At 47.5% G+C, this 15,392-nt stretch overlaps 2 protein-coding genes across 3 annotated transcripts in view; one reads left to right on the top strand and one right to left on the bottom strand.

The window, feature by feature from the left end:
* The first annotated feature begins 191 nt into the window (after positions 1 to 191).
* On the top strand, positions 192 to 7,502 carry Snapc5 (small nuclear RNA activating complex polypeptide 5). Of its 2 annotated transcripts, none has more exons than XM_021654214.2 (4): positions 192 to 347; positions 1,424 to 1,513; positions 2,803 to 2,937; positions 6,822 to 7,502. In XM_021654214.2, the coding sequence occupies exons 1-3, from the start codon at positions 258 to 260 to the stop codon at positions 2,917 to 2,919; spliced, it is 297 nt and encodes a 98-aa protein (XP_021509889.1). In that variant the 5' UTR covers positions 192 to 257; the 3' UTR covers positions 2,920 to 2,937; positions 6,822 to 7,502. The 2 variants fall into 2 exon arrangements, with proteins under 2 accessions (XP_021509889.1, XP_021509890.1); XM_021654215.2 differs by lacking the exon at positions 6,822 to 7,502 and adding an exon at positions 4,422 to 5,885.
* Map2k1 (mitogen-activated protein kinase kinase 1) overlaps positions 6,059 to 15,392 on the bottom strand; it is a 71,875-nt gene continuing 62,541 nt past the window's right edge. The window contains exons 6-11 of the mRNA XM_021654213.2: positions 14,906 to 15,030; positions 12,711 to 12,912; positions 11,190 to 11,254; positions 8,235 to 8,296; positions 7,870 to 7,915; positions 6,059 to 7,034 (exon numbers count right to left, since the gene is read on the bottom strand). Of these exons, the coding sequence (XP_021509888.1) occupies positions 6,921 to 7,034; positions 7,870 to 7,915; positions 8,235 to 8,296; positions 11,190 to 11,254; positions 12,711 to 12,912; positions 14,906 to 15,030 (614 nt within the window). The 3' untranslated portion in view covers positions 6,059 to 6,920. The remainder of the gene's footprint in view (positions 7,035 to 7,869; positions 7,916 to 8,234; positions 8,297 to 11,189; positions 11,255 to 12,710; positions 12,913 to 14,905; positions 15,031 to 15,392) is intronic.

Here is a 15,392-nt window from a genome sequence, read left to right as displayed (position 1 = left end):
GGAGTAAAGCCACTTGGAAGAGCACGTTGAAAGTGCTGCAGTGAAGGCGCTTTCTGTGGCACGTGGAAGGAGGTGGACTAGAGTCTCCGTGCTCCTTGGGATTCCATTGTACCGTGCTTTCACACTCCAGATTCCTACTGGACCGGCATGCAGCTGGAAAACAATGAACCTGCGGCCCGCGGCTGCTTCCGGCAGGCGGAAGTGGCGTCATCGCCGCGCGCCCGGCAGAAGGCAGTGCCCTAAGGAGGTGGAAGGGGATGTTGAGCCGGCTGCAGGAGCTCCGCAAGGAGGAGGAGACGTTGCTGCGTCTAAAGGCGGTCCTGCACGACCAACTGAACCGCCTCAAGGTAAGCGGGCCCCCGGCGCGGCGGTGAAGCCCCGGGCAGCTCGCTCCCCACCGCTCCCGGCCACTAGGTGTTCGTCGGGTTTACCCCTAAGCCCACCACCACCCCGGCCCGCCCGCCCGCCCACGTATCAGCTACTGCTTACTAGTGTTTATATTCCCTGAAAAGGGCTTTAGTGTTGCAAAGCTAGAAGAGAATCGTAGATCCTCCTGTGGTGCGAATGAGGTCCGGGAGAGAAACTTGTCCGCTCGAGCTGCCTTGATCACTTCCTAGATGTAGGGGTAATTTGGCCCTTGTGAAATGACCGTGGTAACCCCTGCTCACCACTCATAGGCAAGATCTTTAAGTGTGACAGGGAGATTACAGAAGCCCTTTGTAGTCTGAGCTTGTATACCTGTGGTATAGAAAATGATAAGCAGTTTTCCTCGGGGCAGCTATTGGAACAGTACCTCTTGAAGCACTTAATTATCATGGATTGCAGATGACCCCAGGAAGCACGTGCATTTATAATTCTCTGCCTTCACTTTCTCATTAATGAGTAGACAAGCTCAGGCTTAGGACATCCATCTGTGTCTGTGGAGCCAGCTGACTTCTGGCTTTGTGTTGTGTGTATGTGTCTCAGAGAGAGAGAAATTGCTTCCCTATGTAACCCAGGCTGGTCTTGAATCTGTAGCCCAGGTTTTCTTCAAAGTTGATCCTTCTGCCTCCTCCAGTGCGGGGATTACGGGCATACAGTTTCACACCCAGCTACATTACTGAACTGGGCGTGGCAGTACATGTCTTTAATCCTAGCTCTTGGGAGGTATAGGCAGGCAGATATCTGTAAACTCAACACCTCTAACCAGGTCTACAAATCTAGTTCCAGGACAGCCAAAACTACATAGTGAGACCTTGTCTGAGGGGGTGGGGGAAAAGGTAAGAAAAAAAGAGTTAAGGTTCCCCCTGCTCTTCTAGAGCAGTACAGGGATTATGAGCAGTTCTTTCTCATCATGCCAACCTTTACAGCATCCAGTAGAGTTCATTCTCTTTGGTAAGCCAGCAGAATACTCAGTAAAATGTCATCCACTCCTCTTTCCTAGGTTGAAGAATTGGCCCTCCAATCCATGATAAGTTCTCGAGGAGGGACTGCGATGCCTTCCTCTCAGCCGGCACCTGAGCAGCTCCATGATGTAAGTGCAGTCAAGGATAGCCTTCTAAATAGAGTGTGAAGTCCCATTGTGTGCCCTTGCTGCTTGGGCAGACAAATACTGTGTGGCAAATTATTATCAAGTCCAGAGGACTCTGGGAACTGCCAATCAAATATTTGGGGGCACAGGGGAACTTCCTATGCACTGAACCTGGAACTTCGTACATGGTGAGCAACCAGTAAGCTGCATCTCCAGCCCCTATGATTTGCACTTCAATCAATAGCTTGTCTTTCATCCTTTGTCAGATTTTAGGCAGCTTCTACTCTCCTGGTGTGCACCACTATGCCCAGCCTGCCCTCATCTCAGATTACGCCCTTCTTTCCAGTTGCTCAGATGCACCCCAAGAAACCAGTAGTGGTTGTGGTAGAGGTGCTGGGTTTTGCTTTGAAGCGGTGTCTTATGGACCCATGCCGGCCTTCCGATGTTCTTCCTTCTGCCTAAGATTACAGGCCTGTGCCCTCACATCCTACTTAGAAACGTGACTGGTTTTAAAAAGATGTCATAGCTACTGCTCTGTGAGTGTGGCTTCAAGTACAAAGCAGGGGCTAACGGCTGAGTTGCAGGTGTTAGGCCACTCACTCTTACCAAGAGCCTTCAGCAAAGCCAATCAGACTCCTCCTAAATACCTCGTATTTCCAAAATTCTGTGATTAGCTGTGTAGTCTACACAGTTATTTTGTTGATGGTTTTGAAAAGGACTTTATATTTAATCAGTTAACATTTTAGTAAATATGAAGCAGTTATTCTTACCCCTTTTCAGTAATGGGAGAAACAGGAAACAGGGAAGTGCTCATGTCTCTCGGTCATAAAGATGTGAGGAACATACAATTGAATTTTTTTAGCTTTAAAGATTTCTTTATACTGTGTGTATGTATATGAATGGATGGATGGACAAACGAATGAACGCTGGTGCCCATAGAAGTGTCAGATACCCTAGGGTTAGGGCTTGTGGGCTGTCCAGCATGGATGTTAGGACTGGAACTTGGGCCTAAAGACCCAAATTTTTGTTTTGTTTTAGTTTTTTTGAGACAGGGTTTCTCTGTGTAGCTTTGGCTGTCCTATAACTCACTTTGTACACCAGGCTGTCCTCGAACTCAGGATCCACCTGCCTCTGCTTCCTGAGTCCTGGAAGTAAAGGTGTGTGCCTGGCATGCAACAAGTACTCTTTAACGGTATCTTTCCAATACCACAAATGAGATTTGATTTTAAAGAATTTGCTGTTTTGAGGCTTGGCTCCTTTCCAGTTAATACTAATGCTCTTATTTTATACAGATGTCCATGCATGTAGACAATGAAGCATCAATCAACCAAACCACACTGAAGCTGAGCACAAGGAACCCTATGGAGGAAGAGATGGAAGAAGAGGAGGAGGAAGAATCTGATTCGTAAAAGGGGACAAGAGCTAGGGTTAGTTATACAAACAAAACTCCTAAGTCTCTGGCACTTAATCTCAAAGATGTCATCTTGGGCTGTAGGGCCTATAGGAAAGAGGGTTTATACCTGTGAATGGGTGAGGCCCAGTCGGTACAGTGTCTACATACAAATATGAAGACCTGTGTTTGGAGCCCCAAAATCCATGTAAGAAGCTGGGCACAGTGTTATAGTCCTATAACCCCAGCACTTTGGATAAGACCAACAGATCCCTGTAGCTCACTGGCCAGCCCGCCTAGCCAAACCAGTGAGTCTTGAGTTCACTGAAAGACCCTATCTGAAGTAGTGACACTGGGCTTGGAGATGCGCTCTGTTAATCCCAACACTCAGAGAAAGGGTTCAGAAGAGCAAGCTTCAGAAAGTGTTCTTTAGCCATATGGTACACGCCTTTAATCCTAGCACTCAGGGAGGCAGAGGCAGGCAGATCTCTGTGAGCTTGAGACCACAAAGCAAGTCCAAGACTACAGAGAAACGCTTTCTCAAAAAAATCAAAACAAAAAAAGAGGACTTTCAGCTAGCGTTGGCATATACACACCTATAATCTCAGGTTTTGGCATGTTCTAGCAGGAGTGATTGCCATCCGCTTTGAGTCCACCTAGACTATAACCAAAACAAAACCCGATACAAGGTCTGAGCATGGGTTAATCGCTGGAGCATTATGCTAAGTGAGATAAACTTGTACTCTATTCCATCTTTTTTTTTTTTTTCTGAAAAAGCTTCAGTCATTACCAGGGACAGTCAAGGGGGCGAGGCAGAGGCTGGATGTGAGGCCAGTGTGATGGTCTACACAACAAATTCTGGGATAGCCAGGACTACATAGAGAGACCCTGTCTCAACAAATTAATAGAGAAAAAGAAAACTGCTGGCAACCTCTGGCCATCACCACACATGTGCATACCAAATGCATCTTACATACACACACCCATGCTGACAGTTACCTATACAACACAGTACACACATCAATTTTGTGTAAGGTATTCTCCCAAAGAAGAAATCAAGGAATATTGATGAGATGGTCTCAAGGGTAGCTGACATTGTCACCACGGTTTATATTTCCTTTATTTTGCATGTGCGTGTATGCGTGTACATGTATATCACAGTATACATGAGGAAGTCACAGGACAATTTACAGAAGTCTTCCACGTGGGTCCCAAGGGTTGAACTTTGGTCAACAAGCATCACTACCTTACCACAGAACAACGTCACCTGCATATGACTGCTGGGTTGTTTTGTTGTTGTTGTTGTTTTTTTTAAGATATATTTTGCTTGTGTACGTACATATGTGTGTAAGCATACGTGTGTCCAAAGAGTAATCCCTCAGAGCTGAGTAGCAAATGTTTGTGGGGTACCTAGTTTCTAATGTAGCTGGTATCTCAACTGTACCTCGTAATTGCACAACTGTACCCTTAAAAAGTACGCCTGGGTCCTGGGTCCCACATCTTATTTTTCTGATTTTACAGCTGCCTCAGTCACAATGAAGCCAGCAGCTGGAGTATCTCTCCTCCCCGGAAGGTGTAGTTAATTCAAAGTACTGAAGGGAAACCATTTCCCAGCACAGCAGACTGACCAGACTGTGATGAAGGCTCTCACACCAGCAAGGCCCTCATGTGAGCGTGGCTGCTGGAAGGTCCTGCTACATCAAAGGAATGGTCTGTGAGAACTAGCTCATAATTTTGCTCAGGCAGGTTTCTAAGCCCACTGTGTTGGCTGGGTGTATGTCAACTTGACCAAGCCACAGTCATTTGAGAGGAGGAAATCTCAATTGAGAAATTGTCTCTTTTAAGACCGGGCTTTGGGCATTTCTTATTGCGGTGGGAGGGCCCAGCCCCTGGGCTGGCGGTCCTGGGTGCTATTATTAAAGAAACTGAACAAGTCACTAAGCAGCATTCCTATGGTGCCCCTCCCTCCTCCCCATTGTCAATACCTGCCTTGGTTTACTTCAGTGGACTGTGATTCAGGATATGTAAGCCAAGTAAATCCCACGGTGTTTTACCACAGCAGCAGAAACTGTAAGACACCCACCTACAGTTTTTCCCCTTGTGTAAATAAACTATCCTCAGGCACAGGTCCTAAGGGTGGTAGGAGTCACTCTTCTGCCTGAGAAGAGTTGGTCCAAAGACTGGAGTTGCAGGAGACCCATTAGCCCACTGCGCAGAGCAGTGTGTGTGTACTGCCTAGTTTTGACTTTTTTTGGGGGGGAGGGGAGTGTCTTTTGTGTTTTTCAAGAGAGGGTTTCTCAGTATAGTTTGGGCTGGCCTCAAACTCAAGAGTTCTACCTGCCTCTATCTTCTAAGAGAAGTAAGCACTGGGATCAAAGGCGTGCACCTCTAACACCTCGCTTTTGAGACAAGGTCTCTACACAGCCCTGGCTGTTCTGGAACTCACTGTATAGGCCAGGTCAGCCTCAACCTCACAGAGCTTCCCAAGTATGGTGGCTAAATAAAAGCTAGCTGTAAGCTGAAATAAACCCCTTTGTCCCTGGGTGTTCTTATCAGAAACAGAAACTCTCAAAAGACAGTGTAGTTACGCCTTCCAGCTGTGTTCCTGTCTTCACTCCCACCTCAGTGCCTGGCTAAATCTTAGTTAGGGCTTTCATTACTGTGAAGAGACACTATGACCACAGCAATTTTCTTCCCCTCCCCTTTCCTGGTTTTGTTTTGCTTTTTTGAGACAGGGCTTCTCTGTGTAGCCTTGACTGTCCTGGACTCACTTTGTAGACCAGGTTGGCCTCAAACTCCCAGCAATAAGGGAAAACCTTCAATTGGGGCTGCCTTACAGTTTCAGGGGTTTAGTCCATTAAATCATGGCAGAAAGGATGGCACCATGCAGGCAGATAGGGTGCTGGAGGAGTCGAGAGCACTTGATGCTGAAGGCAGCAGGAGACTGAACACTGAGCAGAGTTTGAACACAGAAAACCTCAAAACCCTCTACAGTGACCCACCCCTCCAAAAAGCCCTCTACAGTGACCCACCCCTCCTAATAGTGCCACTCTTTAAGGGCCAGTCATTCAAACACATGACTATACGTGTTTAAACCACCACACCCTAAAAGAAACGGAAAGGACCGCCACAAAAGCAGGAATATCTTCTGTGTCCTCTTTAGTTTAACCTGATAGTATTTTTATTAGAACAGGAGGCTGGACTTGATAGCCATCTGGGTTAAAATGGCTAAAGGGCCTCACACAGTCTGTAGGCACTGCGCACGTTGTTTACAGTAGCACTGCTGCTTGGGTTCCAGGAAGGACAGCTCTGACACATTCAAAATAACCACCAACTTAGAGACCCTAACCCAAACTGAGAGACATAAGCCACTAAATACCCCACACGGTATATTTAAAAACATAGAAATACAACCAGAAGTTGGGAAAATCACCACAGTAGACAGACTGAAGCCCGAGCTATCATGGCAGTGATGGGCTCTGGTTAGCTTTTTGACAGGAATTGCTGAGTTCTATACCAAAAGCAAAAAATAAAAATGCCATGATGTACACATTCGGATGATCATTTCAGTAGCAGTAAAGCATGCTTTCCATGCACTGCCTGTGAAAGGTCTCACAAGGCTCCCTCTCCACACTGAGAGGTCACCAGCAAGAGTGAAGTACCAAGGGTCCGAAAATCCTGACAATCCAGCCAGCCAGTTAGTCACAGAACATCAACAGCAGTGCAAACATCAGGAAGGATGACCACCCAGGCCACCAGGGTTTCACTGTAGTTCAGCTTGGCATGTGTTTGATCAACATATAAATAGCCCCAAGCACAAAGCCAATCCACTCAGGGGAGTAACCATAGTGATAAGACAGTGATATTAAAAAATGACAAGTACGATTTGGCACATGCTGTGTTCTTCATCCTTTGTCACAGATGGGATGCACGTCTGAACAGAGACAAGCATGGGAGAAGCTTGAAAGCAACATGGCATGCCACTGGGCAGAGGATTCCTCTTTGCTGCTTCCCAAAGGCTCAGATGCTGGCGGCATGGGTCGGTGTGCTGGGCTGGTTAAGCCCGATAGTGGAGCAGAGCCAGCCTGCAAAGTCTACCTCCTCTGCATCAGACCTCTTGATGAAGGCGTGAACCTGTGTGCAGGAGAACAGGGAAAGAAGATGCTGTTAAAAACGACCAGGGAGGAAAAGCAAGAGTCTTGGCCTGGGCACCTCCTGGATGCTGCTCACCACTGAGCAGTAAGTAGGCCAGCTGCATCCCAGAGACCCCATCTGCCACACACAGAAGCCGTGAAGGCCTGGGGGAAACCCTTGTGTGGAGAGAGCTGTTTGCCTGGCAAGCTGCTTTGTTATTGAGTATTCATCGGAAAACATGTCTGCCCTGGCCGTTACCTTAAAATAGAGATAAGCAAGATGTTTTGCCAAGTTCCTTTAGCTTGTTTGTGTGACCCTGGACCCTTTCTGCTATACAGAGAAGTGGCCTAAAAAAACAAGTTTGACTGCTCCATGAACCCCTTCCTTGTCTTGATGTGCCTTGTTTTGCTTATAAAAAGGAGCTGCTGAATAAGCTCAGGGCTTCAGCAGTCACTGACGGTCCTCTCAGATGATCCCTTGTGTCGTGCTTTATTTCTTTCAGTCCTCACTCCCCATCCAGATACTGTTCGACTTTGCTGGCTGGCTCTGGCACCTGTGTCTCTGGGCAGTTCAATGGCTTATTATCAAGGCTGCATTGGTCATGGAGTCATCTGGATCTTAAGAGTGTCACATTCCTGTGCCACTGCCATCAAGCGAGAACCAGATGGAGATCGACCAAGGGGGCTATCCTCAGCAAAGTGCGTCCCACGTCCCCCTGTAACTCACAAGAGGCCAGAGAAGACTGACGTCTGGCACTGTGCAGCCTCAAGTATGAGGAGTGGGGCAGGGCAGAAAAATGGCTCAGTGAAATGAGTAAAGAAGCTCTGCGACTCACCATAAGCTGCTTTAGATCTGCTCTCTCTGCGGGGTTTTTTATTAAGCTGAAAAGAAGAAAGAAATAATGTGAGAGTATGGTTCCCAGTCACATGTCTGCCCATAAACTGAAAGCTGAGGAGCCAGTGCCTGAGCCTTGCTCATCCTCCATTGATAGGCATGCCATCATGCCTACGCATGTAAGTCTTGATCAGTTAAATCAAGGTCAGAAAGCAACAGGATGATCACTGCAGCTCCAGTAAGAGTAGCACCCAGGATCAGATAGTCCTGAGTCCCAGCACTAAAAGGGGTATGGCAACAGCAAGGGTTAATCAAGAGGGAAAAGGATAAGGCTAGGGGGTTCTCAGAAACATGACACAAACTTACCATTTATTCACAAAATCCTGAAATTCCAGACTGAATACTCCACTGGGCAGTTTTGGAGGAGGCTGTAAACATGTCAACATGTCAGACACTCTTTTAACTCCCGCTCCAGTCACCTGCCCATCACACCCATGCCTCTGGCCACTGCTGCCCTCATCAGATCCAGGAAAGTGGCCTTAGGAAGTCCAGCTCCTCCTGTCTCACCTTGCTGGGCCCACTTCAAGTGTTCTACCACTCTGGTGACTGAACAAACCATGTTCCCCTCAGCCTGTTCACTCTCCTATGGAGTAAGGTTGAACTTTAGCTCTAGAACCCTCTAAGCTTAGACACTCAAATGCAGATGAATAATCGTGTAAGAGTGGTGACAGGCTTGGGTGTGCCAACAGCAAAAGCTCCAGGGATGCACAAAATAGGAGGCACCACTCAGACCTGACAGTAACCCTAAAAGCCACAAAACAAAACCTGTCTCTGAACCCCAAGGAAGGCGGTTGATAAATCGTTCACTGGCAGAGGCTGATATGGATGAGGACTGCCCATAGCTGCAGCAAGGAGGCTGCTCCCAGGTCCCTGGAAGGATCCTGGCGGCAGCGCTAGGAAATCTCAGTTGATGTGACCTGTATCCATAACTGTGTAGCTCTTCTGGGAGAAACATTACTTAAGATATAGCTGTAATGAAAGGCAGGCGGATCTCTTGAGTTCTAGGCCACCCTGGTCTACATAGCGAGTCCCAGTCAGGCCCCACAGTGAAACGCTGTCTGAGGAAAAGCAAAATAAAACAAAAAACAGCTAGGTGGTGCCTGCTTACAGTCCCAGCATTTGGGGGTGCTGAGGCATTTCAGACTAGTCCAGGCTACATGAGACCCTATCTAAAACAAATGGAACTAACACTGGTTCCGTAGGAGTGGCTCAGTTCAGTGATAGAGGGCTTGCATAGCATGCATGAAGCATGGGTTTGAACCCCTGCACGGCAGAACACCACAATAAAAGCCCCCTACTAAAAAGCCCAGCAAGCCCTCTCACCCTGAAGGCCTTGTCAATCAATTTAAGGTCAGCTACAACCAAGATTATAGAACAGAAGCCCAAGACAAGCCCCACCCACCCTGTAAACTGAGCACCCCCCTCCAGCTGCTGAGATGTTGTGTGGAATATTCAAGAGAAGACAATGTTTGCTCCTGAGCAGCAGGGGGCAAGGCAAGAAAAGACTAGGTGCTAGCAAATGCTCTTGGGGTCGGGGAATGAATAAAAGAAGGCTATTGCCCATTCCGGAGCCTCAGTTTCCTTACCTAAGTGAAGAGGGCAAAAGCAGTTTGGCCTACCCAGCTGGTTTGAAGAACAGTGAGAACAAAGTGAGCACAGTGTGCAGAGCTCACAGGTGCTCCAGCCCACCTCCTCAACAGGCCTCCCACCCGGAGCCATCTGGGCTCCAACAGACAGAGGATGATGGATGGCCTAGCCTGCACTGATGAAGCCCTCAAGCCTGTGCTGCTCTGCCTTGCCCCTTGCTGCCTGCTATACTGCTCTGCACCCAGTAGAGAAGTAACCAGAAGTTTTCCTAATAGAAAATGGGCTTTTCTGTACCTTCAAGGGTCTGTTTTCAGAGAAGGACACAAGAAGATAACCTATAATTTCTAGAAGTCATGGACAGGTGATGGCCTTATCTGAGCCTGGTGCTGCCTCTGAAACATGCCAGCACTCATCCCTTCTGATCAACTGCCAAGGCTGCTCCTCCTTCAAGGCAGAGTGCTGGCCCACTGGGTCCTCTCACGTCCTGTATTGCCCCAGGCTACTCCTGAACAAACCTTGGGGCAAGTCTCCTCTTTCCTTAATGTACACTTAATTATAAGTAGACTTTCCAAGTGGTATGTTCTTTACAGTCAGCCAAGAGTAGCAAGAGTTTGAAATTTTTAATCATTTTATAGACATATACATTAAAAAATATTTTTCTCACCCCCCTCCCTCCTTTACTTTGAGACATAATACAGACTAGCCTAGAATTCATGACATTCTCCCTTGGCCTCCCAGGTGCTCAGATTACAGGTCTGAGCCACCTCCCCCAGAAGTAATTTCCTTCTTTCACAGAATTGATAACATATTCCACATCTCTTTCTATAGTCACAGCTTTTTAGCAGCACTTAAAATAAGAACCCGAACCTTTATGTTGTAGTTCTACATTCATGAACCCCTCCCTCGCCCCACTTAACCACCATGGAGACTAGGGGCTCCTGCTTTTCCATCGTTGGTCCATCCCACTTCCCCCTCCTCACACCTCTTGTGCTCAGAACTTTGTAAATGCACTGGACAGCCTAGTAAATGAAGACAGGCAAATATCACTGGGTGACTGAGAGGCCCCTGAAGTTGGGAAAGAAGGAAGGACTCTGAGCTGACAATTCCAAGAGCAAAGCACAGGCATCCCGAGGACCACAGCATGTGAACAATCACAGGCATCTTGACCAAATCAGCCATGGCTTTCCCTCTCACCCCTCTTCTGAGACAGGGACCTTACTATGTATGCAGTTCAAGGCCTGCCTCAGGCTGGGAACTCTTCTGTCTCACTGAGTATTGGCATCACAGGTCTGCCGCTACACACTCATAAGTACTATTTTTATTGTTGTTTTTCTTTTCCCTTGTTCCTCCCCCCCCCCGTTTTATTTTATATATGGTTTTTTTTTTATTTTTGTTTGTTTATTTAGCTGGTTGTTTGGATTTTTGTTTTGTTTTTATTTTTTTTGCCAGGATGCATGTCTGTGCACCACATGCATGCAGCGCCCACAGAGAAGGGTGTCAGTTCCCTTGGACCTTAAGTTATGGGTGGTTGTGAGCTGTTCTGTGGGTGATGGGAATTGAACCCGGTTTTCTGTAAGAGCAGCTACTGTGCTTAACCACTAAGCCATCTCACCAGCCCGTAACTACTTTCTTGAGTAATTAAACCCAACGTCAAGGAAACCTGGCAGCACTTACCTCATTGACTATGTAATCCAACAATTCAAAAATTGCCATGGGAGGTCGGCTATCCATTCCATATGCTGAAGATTTATAAAGAAAAAGAAGGAAGAAAATGACAAACATGTAGATACTCATCAATCTGAGTCAAAGGGTTAAACATGGATGGAGGACCGTAAAAGGCCACTTTGGACAACGCCTGAACCTGAGGGGCTCCAGAAGGCGTGGCTACCAGTCTGGGCTCAGCACCAGTCTAGATGTGTGACCTCGGGCAAAGCGGTTAACCACGGAGTCAAAGTGTACAGCTTTGGAAAGGGAATTCATCTTCCCATCTCTGCACGTACAGGGCAGCCAATGACATAACTAAATAAGCGCCAGGCTACATTTGGGCTTGGCTTGTGTAGGTAGAACCCACAGCCTCCCAAGCGGTAAGCAAGCCTTATCACTAAGCCACACACTCAGGCCCAGAACTTGTTTTTAATTCTGCCTGAGCATGGACTTCTTCCTTTCCTAGCCCAACATCACAAGCCAGCCCCTCCATCGGTTGCTTATGAACCTCTCCCTTCCTGCACATATTCAGCCACATGGGTATGGTCAGGATAAAGACCGTCTCCCTGGTCGGGTGGGCACTCCAGCAGAAGTCTCATAAAAATTACAAGGCTGGCCAGATGTGTTGGCACATGTATTTAATTCTAGCACTCAGAAGGCAAAGGCAGGGAGTGGAGGCCAGGCTGGTCTACATAGCAAGTTTTGGTCACTCAGAGTTACATCGTGCCTCAAAAACCAAAACAAAACTTAAAAAAAAAAAAAAAATCTTAAAAAACAGAACAAACAAAACCCCAAAAATAAACAAAAACCCTAATAAGCAAAACTGAAAAGGATGGATGAGAACACTCCCCAAGTGTCAAGTATCTCCCTCCGTGTACACCACTCAGAAGCACGTGCTGCTCCAAAGTTGGTACTCAGCAGTCAGACCAGCCACTTCTAAGTCTATGTGGCCTTGGAAGGACAGTGTTCTGTGCCTCAGGTTCTTCTTCTCTAAAACAGAGATTATAGCAGTGCTTGTGACCAGACTGCTTTCAAAATCAGACATGCTAGGCAGATCCATGGAGACAGGAAGTGAGTAGATTAGTAGTTGCCAGGGAAGGGCTACGGGGAAAGGAAGAGTAACTGGTGATGGGAAAGATGATCCCGGGGTGATAAAAACTTTCTAGAAAAACACTGTGGTGGTGGCTGTACACCAGAGAAAGATATACTACAAACCACTTAATGATTATATATACTTAATCATATAGATTTTTATGTCATGTGAACCTCATCATAATTTTAAAAGATCCACATTATTAAAAAAGCAAACTATGGTCGGTAAGTGCACACACCTGGGTCCCAGCGAGCATCCAGCAGAGTAGACATCGTCAGCAAGAGCAACAGTTCTCTACACCCAATGACCCTGCTACACAGCCAGGACCCAGCCTCCGCCCAAAGATCTGCAACAGTGAGGGATCCCACAGTCCTCACTGGGGACAGCAAGCTACTCACAGCTGAGGGGCCTCCCAGGGGTCCTCGGCCTGGGTGGTGTTTCAGCTGCATCTCCCTCCACATGGCATCCAAACAGCAGCTCCAGCTCCTTGGTGTCAGGAGGAGGGATGGGGTACCTCCCAACCGCCATCTCCACCAGAGAGAGCCCCATGCTCCAGATGTCCGACTGCACGGAATAGTGAGTCCCCTGGAGTCTCTCAGGCTACGGAGGAAACAGATGGTCACACCACTTGCTCTAGCCAGGCTCCTAGCACTGCTCTGGTGCCTTCCGCTTCTAGGGTCCCTTACTCTGGCACCTCACAGAGTTAAGAGCTCTTCCAGCATCTTGCATGTGGCCTCCATTTCTAACCTTTCCTTACTGTTCCATTTTCCCTGGCCCCTGCCTCAGCTGGCAGCATCTGCAAAGTCAGGTCCCGGCTGCTTGTGGTTCCTGCTTTGTCCAGACTGGGCCCTGTCCTGCACACACAGGTAGCCTGTCAAACCCACATGAGAGGCTGAACATGAATTCCAACTAGGAGACTGTACACAATGGGATCCTGAACTTCAGGCTCCCTACATATAACATGGAATTTTTTATATATAAAAATCATCACTGGTGCTAACTGGAAACAGTGATAACAACACAATGTCCATTCTACTTACTACTCTAGAACACGTGGTCAAATGAAATGAGAACCTTTAGATGTGGAAGGGCACTATTGGAGCACGTGCTGACAACAGTGGGAAACACGAGGGAGCAAACAGCATAGAGTCCATACTGAGCATTAGTTCAAGCAGACATGCATTTCAAGGACCCTACAAAAAAACCTTCATTCTGATCATAGTGCATTTATTTAGACGCCTAACTAGCTTCTCCCACAGGATTTGCCACCAATTCTAACACCAGACTACTTAATCTGACCATATAACCACAAAAACCCAACTAAACTATGGATCAGAAAGTCTCAAGGCCTAACTGAATTTGAACTTGAGAGTTGGCAACTGAAGGTGCAAGCTACTCAGCTTCCCCATCTAGAGAAGAAACAATCAGGATGCAAAGAGCACAACTCCCCTGTAGCCACTGGAGAGGAGGTGTGGGGTAAGAGTGTTGTGATACTGACAGTACCTAAAGCCACAGTGGGGCTGCGGACCAGCAGGGAGCAATGGGGAGATGGACCTAACCCCCACATAAGGGCTGCTGGCTTCCTAGCTCTAGCTTTGCTCACCCCCTACATAGGAACCATCATCTCTGCTGATAGTGCAACTGCAGATATATGAGACCTTCAAGGATGTGACAGCTCTTTGACTGTGCTGGAAACACTCTGGCCCATAGACCTGTCCTGACTCTCTGGACTTCTACCTTGGTTCTGTGGAAACTACCCTTACTCTCACCCTCCCGTGCACTGCCTCTAAGGCACTCCCCACAGACTTCCATCTTTCCCTGCTATACTTAGAAATAAGCTATCCAAAGACGCTCTCATTTAGTCAACCCCACATCACCCACTCACCAGCCTTTCCTAACACCCTCAATGTGCCAGACTGCCGCCAAGCCCGAGGAAAGACCCCTGGGCTGAAGCTTATGGTATAGGAAGGAGAAAAACTCCATGACACAATCATGGGCTCGGGACCACTTCATGCAGCACTCCGGTGACAGTGAGAGCCAAGAGAGTTGGGCTCAGGAGAGAAGACTGCTAAGATAGGGTACTGGTTACACTAGAGCAGACTCTAACAGGAACTGGACTAAAGGGCAGTCCAGCTCCTGTTAGAGTCATGCAGTAGACAGGGAGTAGACAGGGAGGAAAGGGGCAGAATGCAGAAAACAATTCCAAACAGACTTTCCAAGCAGGGCCCCCAGAGGATAAAACGTTTGGGACCAGGAAGGCCAGGAAGGGTGTGCTCAGGCGCAAGTCTCTTGGGTTTGAGGGTCTGACAATCACATAAGATGTCTGGTAGATTCTCAGTCTCTTTAGAATGGAAGCCAGACTCTGGAGTGAGGACAGCGCAATCTCTTCTGGTGCCTGAGACCCCAATTATATGTGAATACTTATGAAAGTAAGACACTTGCTCGCCCCAAGAGGCCCACTGTGCCTCATTTCTTAATCCTTATCCATCACCACGCAGCACAAATCTGGGGCTCCATGGTCTATAAAACGTGACTGCTGATGCTAAGAATGAAGCCTACAGAGACACCAGAGAAAAAGAACTTCAGTTCCTACCGACATGTAGGACCTTGTGCCCACGAAGGAGTTGGCCATGGAATCAATCAGCTGCCCGCTGACCCCAAAATCACAGAGTTTTATCTCCCCACGTGAGTTCACTAGAATGTTGGAAGGCTTGACATCTGTGAAGAATTAAAAACAGGAAATGAGAGCATTAACGCAGGGTGGCTTGGGAAGGGGAGGAGTCAGTGCTCTATATACCACATCACAAGCGCCATCACAGGCAGTCTTTGACTTGCAAACTCCAAAGGTAATAGATGTCTACTCCTTGAGGAATCAGACCTGGCCATATGACTCACCAGAAGGAGTCATAATTTCAAACAGTCAAAATTTCAAAGTCTGGAGCAGGGTATGCCAGCTCTTAGGAGGCAGAGGCAGGCAGACCTTTGAACTTGAGGTTAGCTTAGTCTACAGAGCCAGTTCTAGGACAACCAGAGCTACAGAGAAACCCTGTCTTTACAGAGGGAAAAAAAAAAAAAAAAGT

The sequence above is a fragment of the Meriones unguiculatus genome, chromosome 6 (genome assembly GCF_030254825.1).
Source record: "Meriones unguiculatus strain TT.TT164.6M chromosome 6, Bangor_MerUng_6.1, whole genome shotgun sequence".
NCBI classification, from domain to species: Eukaryota; Metazoa; Chordata; class Mammalia; order Rodentia; family Muridae; genus Meriones; species Meriones unguiculatus.
This window is presented reverse-complemented; position numbering and strand designations above follow the sequence as displayed.